This window comes from Lagopus leucura, unplaced genomic scaffold (genome assembly GCF_019238085.1).
Source record: "Lagopus leucura isolate 7727_CA_CO unplaced genomic scaffold, USGS_WTPT01 Super-Scaffold_100002, whole genome shotgun sequence".
Lineage (NCBI taxonomy): Eukaryota > Metazoa > Chordata > Aves > Galliformes > Phasianidae > Lagopus > Lagopus leucura.
In genome coordinates this window covers 60719275-60733286 of record NW_024962263.1, presented here as the reverse complement: position 1 = coordinate 60733286, position 14012 = coordinate 60719275, and the positions used below count along the sequence as shown (strand labels likewise).

At 36.0% G+C, this 14012-nt stretch overlaps 1 protein-coding gene across 4 annotated transcripts in view; it reads left to right on the top strand.

The window, feature by feature from the left end:
- The window catches only part of JPH1 (junctophilin 1), an 81170-nt gene extending 68882 nt beyond the window's left edge, over positions 1-12288 (top strand). The window contains exons 4-6 of one of the 4 annotated variants that reach the window (XM_042869580.1): positions 884-1548; positions 9647-9742; positions 11610-12288. In XM_042869580.1, coding sequence (XP_042725514.1) covers positions 884-1548; positions 9647-9727 — 746 coding nt within the window. In that variant the 3' untranslated portion in view covers positions 9728-9742; positions 11610-12288. Of the gene's footprint in view, positions 1-883; positions 1549-9646; positions 9743-9848 lie in introns of all 4 variants that reach the window. The other 3 variants (XM_042869581.1, XM_042869579.1, XM_042869577.1) reach the window with 3 other exon arrangements.
- The last annotated feature ends 1724 nt before the right edge of the window (positions 12289-14012 follow it).

Genomic DNA, 14012 nt, shown 5'->3' with positions numbered 1-14012 from the left:
CAGACCTGGAGCAAAGCATCTCAGCCTGCTTACCTTTATGTGAACAACAGCATAAAAATGCACCTTGATCACTGAGTCTAGTGATAAATGTGCTCATGGGTATTTTGGTAGGATTTGGGAGAATATCCTTTCATACCAGCTGTTCTATAAGTATTTCCCTACTGAATGTGAGAGAATTTGTCTTCCTAGCTTCTAAGCAGAACTGTATTATCCTCTAGAGGTGTTAACTTGGGTTTTCATATTTTAAGTGATTTGTTCAAGAAGACAAAGCCAGCTTGTGTGAGTTTAAGGCACATACATAAGTGTATAAGACAAGCTGACATGCACACAAATGGAAAAATAAGGGATTCAAGCATTCAAGCCCTATTTCCTGTGGGTTGTAAGGGTAGAAGACAGATTTAATGCTGAATGCTGGATACTTCCATGTCAGAAAAATGCTATCATTGTAAGGGTGTAAGTTAAATAGATGAAGGTAATTAAGGAAAGCATAGTTCTCAGGAAAAATAAATAAATAAATAAATAAAATAAAAAAGAAAAGAAAAGAAAAGAAAAAGAAAGAGAGAAAGAGGTGTAAGGTAAATCAGTCTTTTGTCCCTTGGACTTCATGAAGATTATTTTTATCCTATGGCCATTTGCAAACCTGAAGATGTAAGATCTTTGAACTGAATCAGTAAGGATTTCCAACAATTATCAGAAGTACAGTAGCTTCAGCTAGTGAGTCAGTCAGGGTAAATCACTACAGAAGTCAGTGAATTTTTGGATAACACTCCCTTAGCCCCAGTAATTTAGCAAGGCCATCCAGTGTGACATCCCAGTGCAATACTTTTACTGTGAAGTCTTATTTTTGTTTTAACTGTAATATTTTTCTTACACTATTTTCCAGGCCCTGATTATATCAAGCAAAAATTTCAAGAAGGAATGGAAGTAAAAGAAAAATCTGAAGACAAAGTTCAGGAAAAACCTCCTAGCCCAAAAGAGTCACCTCACTTTTATCGAAAAGGTACTACACCACCTCGAACCCCAGAAGCAAGTCCGAGGCAGAGCCCTCCACTTCCTTCTGAGCCTTCTCCTTCAAAACATCTGAAAAAGCAAAACTCCGCTTCTGGGGCAAAACTCAATCAAGAAAAAAGGCTTTTAGCCACGGAGAACATAACACCCATGATTAACAAGCCTTTATATTCAAAACCACCACTAAAGGAAGAAATGGCTGAGAAACACCAGTCAAAGCTTTCAGCCCGTCACAATCCTGTCAGCACAGAGAATGGGGAGCTGCATGGTCATTACCATGGTTATTATGTAAAAATGAATCCACCAATGCTTCCACGGGAGCTTGGGGAAGAAGATGATGAATATATCAACCCATCACCATCAACAGTTGCACGGTTACCACAGTCACAGAAGCCAAGCCCTGCTAGATCTGGGGGTAAGCCAGATGCCAAAGAAAACAAACCTGACACAAAAATTAAGAAACCAGAATTTGCTGCACCAAAGAATCCAGCTAATAAGGAGTCACATTCAGCCATGGAAAAAGAAGTAGTAAACAGCTCGGTGAGTACAAGAGAGCTTTTCACCTTTACCACTCTTTTACCTCTTACTGCTGAGCTTTGCAGCCTAAGGACAGGAAAAGCTCAGTCTTTGGTCAAATATTTGTGTGGATACAGTCTGCTAGCTAGAATTGTCTGTAGAAAAGTGAAATGAGGTGCACACATTCCAGTCCTTAAAACTGGGAAGGGACAGTTGATATAACCAGATACAGACAAGTTTTGAAATATAAATCTCAAATGCATCCATAAGTACAAGGGTATTGTTTATGCCTAAAATTATATTAGTGTGTAATTACTTGAGATACATATTTGCAAATATAAATATCTTTCCTTGTTTTTTCTTCAAAACAATATTTGATGTATCTTAGTGGATAATTGGCAGTACTAGAAGTTGCACAGCTAGGCTCTTGTCACGATGTAAAAGTTACTGTATATCCTGTAGCTTCTTCCAAAAATCTTGTAAAAAAAATGAAGTTTAAGAATTTTTTTCCATCACTTCTTCACGTGCCAGAGAAATGAAATGATGACAGTTGTCAGGAGTTGTATAACTTGCATTTACTCTCATAGGACATTTTAATGTAAATTGTATCAACACAGGAGCTGTGTTCTTAAATAAAGGTAATTTTGCAAGCCAGTTGTAATGACAAATTGTTTGGCATTCTATTAACATGATACAGTATTTTCAGGTTCAGCCAGCATATGTTGCATTTTTAGAGCTTCAGGCCAAAGAACATCATCAGCAAAATGCTGCCAGAAGCCTTTGTGAGCTCCAGAGACAACAGAGTGATTTAAAGAAAAGTCCATTGAGAGTAGTTAGTACAAAGATACTACCTCTAGAGCTTGGAAAGTTTATGAGCAACAAGTCATTGGAGACTGGAGGGTACTTGGGAAGTATCCCTGTACATACTTGCTCTGATCTCATTCTCTAAAGGTGCTTTGAATTACTCTTGGAGGTGGGATGCAGCCCTGCTGGCTGGCTGACCCAGTCCAGACATTCTCCAATTTTGATTTTCCTCTCTGTGTTGAACATAGCTCTGAAAACAGGCAGTTTTGTGCCAAAATATGAACTGCTTCCAACCAGACTTGGATTTTAATGTGATATGAAAAACTGAGCATTTTTCCTTGTCAGAAAATGGAGGAAAAAAAATTAATACTATAATTCAGATTACTTTGGATCTGAATGTCATTGTTGTTTAGAAATAATGGAATTATCAGCTGAGATGGAGAAAAGACTAAAGAATTTCTATACCCTGTTAAGGAAAAAAAGTTGTCAAATTCAGAACTTGTAATGATTATGAAACTGTTTCTGGCCAAGAGAAACTCAAGAATGTGCTAGTTGTAGATGCCAAAGTTAACCTGCAGCAAATTAGGAGATCTAGATAATTGTGATATTGTTATTTATTAATAAGCATTGCTTCTCTGAATCATTTTTGGTACTCCTGAAAAAAACAACAACAAAAAAAGCCAGCGTCTCATTATTAAGATAGGATAAACAGAGTGACTCAATTAAGGGATCCTGTTAGTCAAGCCCTGAGCTGAAGCAAAACAGTTGAGTTGCACCAGATTTCATTAATAAATAATTTCAAAATGAAAGGTAAAAGAATTTCCAACCAACATGTATTGTAAGAGACCTTGTGAGACAAGATTGACACCTTCAAAAGCAGAGGAATGATGCCTTCAATCAGGAAGATCATTTGATTTGCTTTTCAGTTATTTATTCTGACAAGAAAGCCAGTGTAATGCAAAGGCTAAATGTTACATTAAAATCATTTTAAAAGACTGACCGGTGTTTATCAAATAGTAATTGGAAAACGTCAGTAATTTGGTATTCTGATGAGACTGTTCTTGGGTTAATTCTGCTGCACTGCTTTATTAACATGCTTAGCAGTGACATGGAAGGGAACATAAATGTGTTGCCCATAAAGTTTGCAAAAGACAGAGAAGCTAGGAACCTGATAAAGAATGAAGCCAGCAGATAACCAGTACAAACTGATCCAAATCACCAGATAGCAAAGATGAAATTTAATTATCATCTGCAGTACAGCAAAACATAAGCTCAAACACTGAAAGGCAGTTGGTAGAGCCTGACCATGCAGGATGGGAACTGGAAAAGGCTGGTAGATCAGGATCAGGAGAGGTAACTGAGCATGAGCTCTCAGTCTGCTGTTGATCAGAAGCGTTAATATAATCCTTAGATTTAACAACAGGAAAGATTAAGCAAGAGTACATGAGAGTCTGCTTTATCTGGTTTTGGCACTAACGCAACAACTTCTGGAACAAAATACAATATTCATAAATCAGAGATTTAAAATGAAAAAAAAAAAAGAAAAAAAGAAAAGGAAGGTCCCATGAAGTGCAGTGAGAGTGATTAAAACACTTTCATTACAATGAAAGATTTGAGACAGAAAATCTGTTTGGCACGTTAAATCACATTCTATAAGTACACATTCTAAAATAGTTTACAGTACAATTTTAAAGAATGAGCAGCTGAAAGTTGATGCTAGACAGATTTAGATTAAAAGTCTTATTTTAAATTGCTATTAATGAGATTAATTAAATGCACCATCAGTTTTCATCAGTCCTCACTGAGTAGTTCAACAAAGAACATTTTGCCAAAATTACGTCCTTTAGTTTAACAAGAAGCTTATATTCTGTTTTGTGCAGATCAAACTAGATGTTCACAGTGGTTTTGTAATCTGCAAATCTGTATTACAGCTCATATCAGCCCTTTAACCTTTCAAATCTCACAGATATGACTCCTATCTAGGGCAATACAAAGCTGTCAGGCTCATAAATGTTTAGTGAGCACACAGAATTTCAGCCTGAATTGGAACATTTTCTTCAGCTCTGGTGAAAATAAGGGGTTAGAAGTAGTCCTTATTTTTCTTATGTTGCATCCTGACCAAATCATGGTTTGGAGCTGAGGGAGTTTTCACATCAAGAAACGAAGCAGCACACCTGAACAGCTGTTTATTGACCTTCTAGAATAATCAGGATGAGGACTGTGAACTTAGAGCTTGTTATCAGGAAAGACAGAGGAGCAATCAGGTGTAGCACGTTAACTACTGTTTACTGCTACTACAGCCCTCTGCTTCATTTGGAGCACAGTAATTGCATTACTCTTATTATCAGCATGTCAGTAAGAAGGGAATGTCAAGTTTAGGAGATAGTTTTTAATATAACATTTTAAAATATGTTTTTCAATGATATTTTCCATCTGTGTCTATACATTTGACTCTGTAGAATACATTTCCTAGAAGTGAAAAGTTGCTGGAAAAAATAACTGATTAGAGTACTTCTCTTCAGACAGTTCTGAACATTAAGATACTTTAGAATTCTACTGCTGCATTAGAGAATTATTTTGTTTTATTCAGTAATTGCATTGCTTTATATTCATTCTGACAAATTGTTGTGATTTGAAAGCACGCACCTGCATTAGATCTTCAATTAAAGTTTAAGAATACATTTGTTAGACCATAGAAAACAGAAACAAACTCTGATTCTTATGAAAAGAGTGAGAAAGCATGACTTGGATACACAAAATTTAATATATAACATTTAAACGAGCATTTCTATTAGACTGTCTGAAAGTGCTGTATGAAGTTGTGCTGTTCTTTTTCCAGGTTTCCCGTGAGAGTGCATTAAGAACATGGATATAGGACTTAAAATTTTTAGTTCTTCTATCCACGTATTTAAATCAAGGTTTTTTCTCACATCTGAATGAAACACAGACCTTTAAGACATCCATTTGCATTGATTTGGATTAAGAATGTTATTTACAGCAAAGTCTGTGGCAGTCGTTAATAAAATTTGTAGATTATATTTTCTGTGAATGTTACATCTTTAAGAATGTTATTGAAAATCATTTGTGCAGTCAGGTATAGTACTGATTCTGTAGGTATCCCTATTTCTGACATTATACTTGAAAAATACTTATACCTGCAAAACACTTGAAATACATCAAATGTATATCTTTATATTCTTATTTTCTACTATTCAAAAATCGAAGTTTAGAATCATTCCAGAGCTTCTGTGAAAGGGCAATAGGACTCTGTCACAATTTTATCAAGGTAAAAAACAAGGATAGAAACATGAACCAACGTCACCATTCATCAGCTGTTCCAAAGTAATTGATAGATTTTAAGAAATAGACTAGTGAATGGGAGGTAAATCATCCATTTTTTACCAAGTCTTAGGAGCCCTCTAGTTATACTATGTAAAGAATATGCTATAGAGACTTCATCAGGACTTAATGGCAAACCAATACTGTTATTTCTAATTGTTTGTTAGCAGCCTCTAGCCCCAGTACCAACTTGCATGCTCCTATCTCACCTTGAATGTGAGGTAGTTTGAGACAGTCTTGGATTTGGATAACAAATAGGACTGAGTTGTAAAAAATGTCATTGTAATGTCTGCTTATGTACACACATCTGATTTGTCTGACATGTCCCATGTTGCCTTAGGTCAGGTACAAGCACAGGTACCAATGTTCTGTGTATGATATTCCCAGTTTTTTGTATCGTAGATCAAGATTTTTAAGCTGCACAGATCTTTTAGCCTGGTTTTTACCTTTATCATTACATTTGCCTGAACACTACCCAGTGTGTTTCTACTTCCATCTCTTTGTTCACTTAACATGCAGTTATTAAGGAATATAACTACCGTGATGTTAGGAAAGTAGACCTCTATTTGCCTGATGCTAAAAAAACTCTGAGGAAGAACTTTATGCTAAATATAATAGACATTCATAATGCAATGGGATTACAGGAGCAGTCTTAACACTTCCTGGCTCTCTGTTTTAGGAAAATAACTTTCTTCCCTACGCATAATGAAACCTAATCGTATGGCTGTATTTTTAACTGCATAAGTGGCTGACGTATTAGAACATGGAGGGGCAGTTTTTAAGCAGGACTGAAGGTTTTCTGCTATAGCTTCTTTATTGCACCTGTTCTAGTCGCTCTTGGACTCCTCAGACTAATTTTGGCTTTTGCTATTTTAAGCCTTTGCAGGACACTGAAGTCTTATTTATGGGATTTGCTGTGAAGCATTAAATGTTTATTTTGTAGGTGTCTAAAGAGCAGGTAGTAGCTAATTGCATGATAATCCTGGGTTGTACAAATATTGTTTGATCATTTTTTAGTTTAACAGGAAACTGCTTTTCACTCAAAGTCTTAGTTATTAGACAAGGAAATACACAGAGCAGGCTAAAGGAGATGAGATTTACTTCTGTAAAGCATAGGCTCAATAGATTATTATCATAAAGATATTACACTTTTTTATTTTTCATCTTCATATAAAATTAACAACCAAGTTCTTAAAGTACTGCTTTATTCTGTCTTTGTATATGAGATTTCTTGATTCAGACCATAGTCTCCAGGGGTTTTTTTGGCCAAATTTATCCAGTATTACTGTGGTGAGATAATTAAACCCATGTAAATGCATGAGAGATGCATTCATAAAGAAATCCCTTCTTCCTCCACCAACCTTTCTTAAGATTAATGATGCTGCGTTGCTCTTTGAGCTGCAGTCCCAACTTATCCTTCCATCGAAAACTGTCTTGTCGCTATGCTGTAGAATGCTGTCTCAGGACATATTTTAGGTAATAAGTAAGTTCCTGGCTCCTTGAACTCCTGGTAGGTCTTCAGTAGGAATAAAGCAACTTGATTTTGATGGATTTTATTTTAAAACATGCAAAGTATCAGACACCCAAATCCCAGTGAATTTTAATGGCATAAGTCGTTGATCTACTTCACTGTTCCTCACAATTTCTGTGCAGTTTTAGGTTGGAGGTTGAACTATAAAGAATCTATTGTCCTGACTTTGATCAAACTGAGTCCCTGCAGATGCTGAATTCAAATCTGAGCACAAATGAGTAGTGTAATCACACTCCTTGTGGACAGAGATGTAACATTAACATGTATGTATTACTCTTGTTTGTCATATGAGTTTCTGGGATTTTTTTCAAAAAAAACTTTCATTTTCGAAAGAAAAAGTCACTCACACTGAGGGTATTGACATTAATACTCAGGACTGCCAAACTGAGAGATTTTTAAATGGGCTATTAATTCAAGTAAAGCAAGTTTTGTTGTTTAAATTATCCCAATGCGACTTTCTTCCAAATGTAGTTGGTGAGAGTCATCAGTTCTGAAAGAATTGGTGGGAACTTGAATTTCCTTTGCAGCAGGAAAGCACAGAAGATCCACAGTTAGCACAGCTGTGACAGTGCTAGAAAGAGAAAGAAGAAATGAAGCTCAAGTTGCACATGAACACAGTTAGGCGGCTTACAGTCCTCTTATTAGAAATGTGGCCATACCTGGAGTTGCACTCTCATTTTTTATGCTTGTTCTCCATCACCAAGCTTCTCATATTCTTTGGTGCATGGTGGCTCACTTCCAGTAGGAAGTAGGGAACGTGGTTCCACTTTGGTTCTGTGACCCAGTGGTTAAAACATACCGCTGGTAAGTGGGCACTTGGTATTCAAAATCCCTTTGGCTAAGGTAACCCTAAACCCTAGTCTTTAGTTTCCTAGTGAATGTTTTTGACATTCTGCCACTAGGCAAAAGGCTAATGTTGTTACTAATACCATTACCCCACAGCAAAATTTAAGGAGCATCCTATCCTAATGGTCACAGGCACTGGTCGAACTTCAGTGCCTATTTCCTTGGCATGTCTCTGAAGAGGTGCAAGGGGAACCTCATGACCTGTAGGGATAGAACTGCTAATTAGAGTGAGTCTTCCGCAAGATTTAAGCAGCGCTTAAACCATATTTTGTGACTTACTCAAGAACTTAGCAGTCCACATCCTGCCGTTTATCATACCTACTGTGTAAATGTGTGTTCTGGCAGATGTTTAAGTGAGTGTTTCAGGATAGAGTATGCGATATAATAGTGGCACTAATGATGTTCAGCAGCTTCCTAGTTTGCTAGTTTTCCTAGCAAAATTTTAATAGAAATTTATTTTAACTTCTTATTCCAGAAACTGCATAGGTATTGTTGCCATTGCCATAAAGCATAATGAACTTCTACAAGGCATGCCTCTTGTGAAAAGTAAAAAAAAAAATCTAATTTCTAATAAAATTAATTCACTCTAATGGTTTCTTAGTAGCCAGTAATCCTTAAGTAGTTCAAATTTCTGCAGAGAATTTTTGATGGGCTTTTTGTGATCTAGGAAATTATTGTTTGAGTAAAGGGATTTTCTGTTTCTACTTGCACTAAATACATACCTTAGCACGTACAAATGTATGTGAAAATATGTTGTAGTAAACCAAATACATTGACAGAAGAATGGAAAAATTTAGGAAATCCATCTGTTGAATACATTATTTCAAGTTGTTTATCAGAAAGCATCCATGTTCGCTAAATACTTCTATAAGATAAGGCTTTTCAACCAAGTTTCAAAGTGGATCAAAACAAGTTTTTAGTATTGCAGATTGAATTTTTTTTTCTTGTCTTTTTTTTTTTTTTTTTTTTTTTTTTTTCGTCTGTAATGGATATATTGCTAGGGATTTTATTGGAGTGGCAATAGTATTTTTTTTTCTTTTGGTTATCAAAAAAGTTGTTCTTTTCTTATGACACATCGCTATGCAAGACCCTGCTTCTGTCTTGTAATGGGTTGGCGTCAGAGAAGGAACCCACTGTATGGACAAGGAACAGTGCTCTGGCTTCAAGTTTGACTTCTTTATTCTCTTTTATTTTAAGCTGGTGCCATTCTTGTTTTTATGGCTTTGTTTACATTTGCACAGTCATATTTGTCAGACAGCTATTCTCAGTATGATTAAGAGCAGTGTAATAATATACTTACCTTTATTTATCTAGTTCATTTTCATACAGATGATATTTAGGTCACTAGAAAAGAAGAGTTTAACCAAGGCTACGTTTCACAAGCAGAGTCTGTGCTTTTGATATTTAGATAGTATTTCAGAGCAAAGTCAGATCCTGTTGTTGCTGTGCACTATGTGAAAGATTGCATTTTTGGAGATGTGGTTTAGTGGACATTGTGGTGATAGGTTGATAGTTGCACTAGATGATCTTTGTGTTTTTTTTTTCCAGCCTTAATGATTCTATGGTTCTATGATTAATTTCATTATCTTTGTTTATTTTCAGGGCCCTAACTCAGTCATGATTGCCCTGGTAATGCTGTTGAATATTGGTCTAGCCATTCTTTTTGTCCATTTTCTAACTTGATTGGAATTAGGAAAGGTAAGCAAGGTCTTGTTTTCATATACAATCACCACATCCACCCCCCCTCAAATTATAAAGATTGAATTTATTTGCATACTTTTAATGTTTCCTACTTTAATTTTAGCTGTGCCTGAATGTGATTCAACATAGTTATTTAATTATGTAACTGTTTTGACCCTTCAGTGAAGTCATGACAACTAGTGGTGTTAGCCCACAGTTCTCTGCAGTTGTGTCATCAGCCTTTTAAATGGCACCAGACATACTCAGACACAGGGAAGGAGGCTTGGCGTTAGGATGATGGGACGCAAGAGAGATGAAACTTGGAAAATTCAGCCAGGGGCCCAGATCAGTTTGTCTGCTGATGGTTTGTGGCTTTGGGGTCCTGTGAAAGCTGAAGCAAGCAGCCATGTCGGAAAGTAAACAAAATAATCTGCTGAAGCAGCCCCACCAGTGAAGTGCGTTGGCTTCTCCATCTGTTCCAGCAGAGTGTGACTAAACTGGAAATGTACGGAGCTGCACTTTCTGTTGATGGAAGCTAACAGCTGCCTTACTATTTTACCGTCTGATGTTTTTAGTGGGGAGATGGGAAAACGACTGCCAGAGGAATGTGGTCAGTGGATTCTGTTGCTGTGGAAGTGATTCCAGCGTTCACTCCTATCTCATTAGAAGAAATAGTTAGCAGCATCAGTCACCAGTCTTATTCCATTACCTGCTGCTTTTAACATCTCCCACAGTGTTCTGGGAGATTGAATTTCATTTGCCTGTGCATGATTCTGTTCATTTGTTGTTTATGAAATCTGATGTATAGCCATAATGTAGTGTGTAGTCCAACCTGGGGAGCGCTACCGGTTCTGCCTAGTGGCAGAAACAGAAGATAAAACCTTACTCTAATCTGAAGATGTAATTCTTAAATTCATTTTCCTAAATCTGAAGAGTCTATTCACTTTAAGGTTTAGGAAGCGATATACCGTAACTGCAAAAATTGATATCTTCCTAAAAGTGCTCAAATGCTTACACCAGTAGCAAGCAAAATTATTTTTAATTAAAAAAAATAAGAATCTGAAGTCGATATCAGCACATCCTGAGCTGGAGATGAAATACCAGAATAATGCAAGGAAGATAAGATGCGGAGTTTGCATGTTGATTTTTTTTTAATTTTTTTTTTTTTTTTTTTTTTTTTTAATTCTGGTGCTGTGATAATTAGTGATTTGAATTATGTTTCAGCACTGAGGTGTTTTGCCAGCATTTAAAATAAAGTCTTGTCTGAGTGCTCATTAATGCCAGTGACAGTTAAGCTAGCTAATGCTCATAATAAACTATTGTGACTTTTGAACACTAGTTCCGTGTTGAATACATTCAGGTAGAGCATTTAGACATGTTAAGTGATCGTTTATCGATTTGATGCCTTCAGTGTCTTTGAAGTCCTTTTATAATTTTACCTCAGCATTAAAAAATCCTCAAAATATTTTGTTTGGAAAGTTTGTCTTAAGTAGCTTCACAGCCCTTTGTTACAATGATGTGATCATGTTTCTTTTATGTGCCATTATACTGTAATTATTGTACCCTATATTAACCAAAAGCATGCTTATTTGCTGAAAATATGTGGTGTGATCATTTGGAAAGGAAGCATTTTAATTTGAAGCTGCAAAAAGCAAAGGGCTTGTATTACAGTTTATTTTATCTCTGTTAGACGGTATTTCATACAGTATAGTTTTTGAACCTGTTTGTAAACTTTATAAGTGTTTGCATGGTGTAACGGGCGACATTCTTAAAAGTACATTAGCTATCTTTTGATGCAGCATATTAAAGTACCGTAGGTGCGGACTGAGTAGAGTGCAGCGAAGCAGCTCCAAGCAGTGCAGTAACACCGTGGTGTTTTTTACAGAAGTATGTTGAGAATCCTGTGTTTTCACCAGTGTGGATAAAGAAGAAAGCAGAAAGAGAGCAAATGAAAATAAAACTTGTATATTTATTTTTTAAAGAGTCAAAATTGTGTTTTAAATTTAGGAAGGTGATTTTTAAATAAGAACAAAGTTTTAAAAGTTACTGTGTAAGCCTTGACGTAATGGACAAAATGTTCCATCCAACAGTGAAATCACCCCCCCCGTCTCCTTACGTGGAGAGGTAATTTTGTAACTGACATATTTAATTCCTATTAAATGTTTATTTAAAATACTTTATGCTCTGGAAATAATGGGTAACAAAGCTTATGAAAATGTTTATAAATTTAAGTAAGCATGTTAGTACCATTTATAAATATGTATGATTTATAAGCTTTTTTAAATCAAAGCTCAAACAAATTGTTGGTATTTTTCTAAAATGTGCACAGCTGTATTTTACATGAAAGGCTATTTATAATTGGTTGTTATACTGTACACTACATTTTGGACAGCACAATGAAGCCTGCCAATGTACTTAATAATGTCATTTTGTCTATTTAAAGTTTCTTGCTGTCAAAGAATGAACTCTTTATCTATGAGTTTATTTATAATTCTTGACCCAAAATGTATAATGTACAGTTTTCACAACTGTATTTGCTCTAATAAAAATAAGTTGGTTATTAATAGAGTTTCAGACTGGTTCTTCCTGTTTACAAATTGCTTTTGTCACTCTCCAGAAATGAATTTTCAAGCAAACTAAATAAAAAAGAAATGAGCCAGGAATATAAGTCTCGACCCATTTGAAATTATTGTAAGTTATTTAAAACATACATTAAAAAAAAAAAAAAAGACAAGTTTCCTTATGTGTCTTTTTTTTATGGTCTGATACACAATTTTGGATCTCTGAAATGTCGTATCTTAAATTATACTGCCTCTGCAGAGATGGTTTAGTTGATCTTGATTTAATCAGTGACTGATCCATTAGGAGCTGTCCTCGTAAGCAAATGCCTTATTTAGATTTCTCTCCTTCTCAAGGTCTTCACTGGTTCACGGTTAAAGTGAAGTATTACAAACCAATATTTTACACAGAGAAAATTCACCAGTACAGTTGCCTTAAGAGCACCACATCTGATGAATTAGTTCATGAACGCAGAATTTTATTTTCTGGTTCCTGTTCGGATCACTGGCCAACTCTATTTACATTCTAATTATAAAGGAGAGTAAGTGTTCCTGTTCACTGAAAACATATTTGTAGTAATATTTGAAGTAGGAGGGCTGCTCCAAAAGTAATGCCTCCTGTTCTCTTACGTTGGCGCATGCTGTCAGAGGCAGATACTGGTGGTAAGGCAGTAGGGGTTGAACCTTCCCGCCAGCATGCCATTAGAGAGGAGCAGTCTGACAAAATGGTTTCTGACATGGAAGTGCATACGAAGCAAAGGTGTGTCGCTGAATTCCCCTATGCAGGGGATGTGAGCACAGTGAGGCAGTGAGTGGTGCCTCTCAGCAGTGGTGGCGGTGGCAGTGGGTCACCTCCACTGGTGCGGGATTTTACGTGCGTGGCATACAGGCTCTTGTTCATCACTGGTGAAAAATGTGTAGCTAATGGTAGATCTCGAGATATAAAGTAGTGTTTTGTAGCTAAGAATTTCCTCTATCAAGTGGTGTCATTATTTTGGTGTCGTTATCTTTGTATCTGTTGTAATTTTCATGGAAATAAATACGAGGAATTACTTTTGGAGCAGTCGATGTAATTGTCAATTGTCTTATTTTTTTAAATTTGATCACCGTGAAGTTTAATTTTAAGAACTTCTATTTTCTACATGAGAACCCACTCCCTGCACTTCAGATAGAGAAATGTATGTTCTTTAGAATCTTAAGCAGACATCACTGAGCTGCCTTTCCACAATGATTGCTGACATTTTGAGATCCACGCAATACCTTTACGTGATCAAAAATGCAACTTGAAGTACTTCTTCAATGAATATGAATATGATAATACATGCAGGCGTCTTAAAAGCAACAAGCAAAAGATTTGCCTGAAAATAGAAGAAAAGATGTTTTCACAGCCAACTGAGAAATCTCATCTTTCCCTGCCCATAAATGTTGATAATTCTTAAAAATCAACATGGACGTAGAAGTACATTTTTGTTCTATGATTTGTCAGAAAACAAATAGTTCTTCTCTGAAATATTTATACTGGTGGCTTACATTGGTTGTCAGTTGAAGTGGAGAAGCACTTCCTATGTCTAAGAAAAAAAAACAAACATGGGCACACAATTTAAAGCAGCAAGATTTGCTTTACTCTACTTCAATGTGAAGGATTTTTTTATCAACAAAGTGCTTTCTCCATGCATAGCTGCATGTTGGAATAATTAATGCAGCTGAGTGCTGACTTAGAAAGGGGTAAA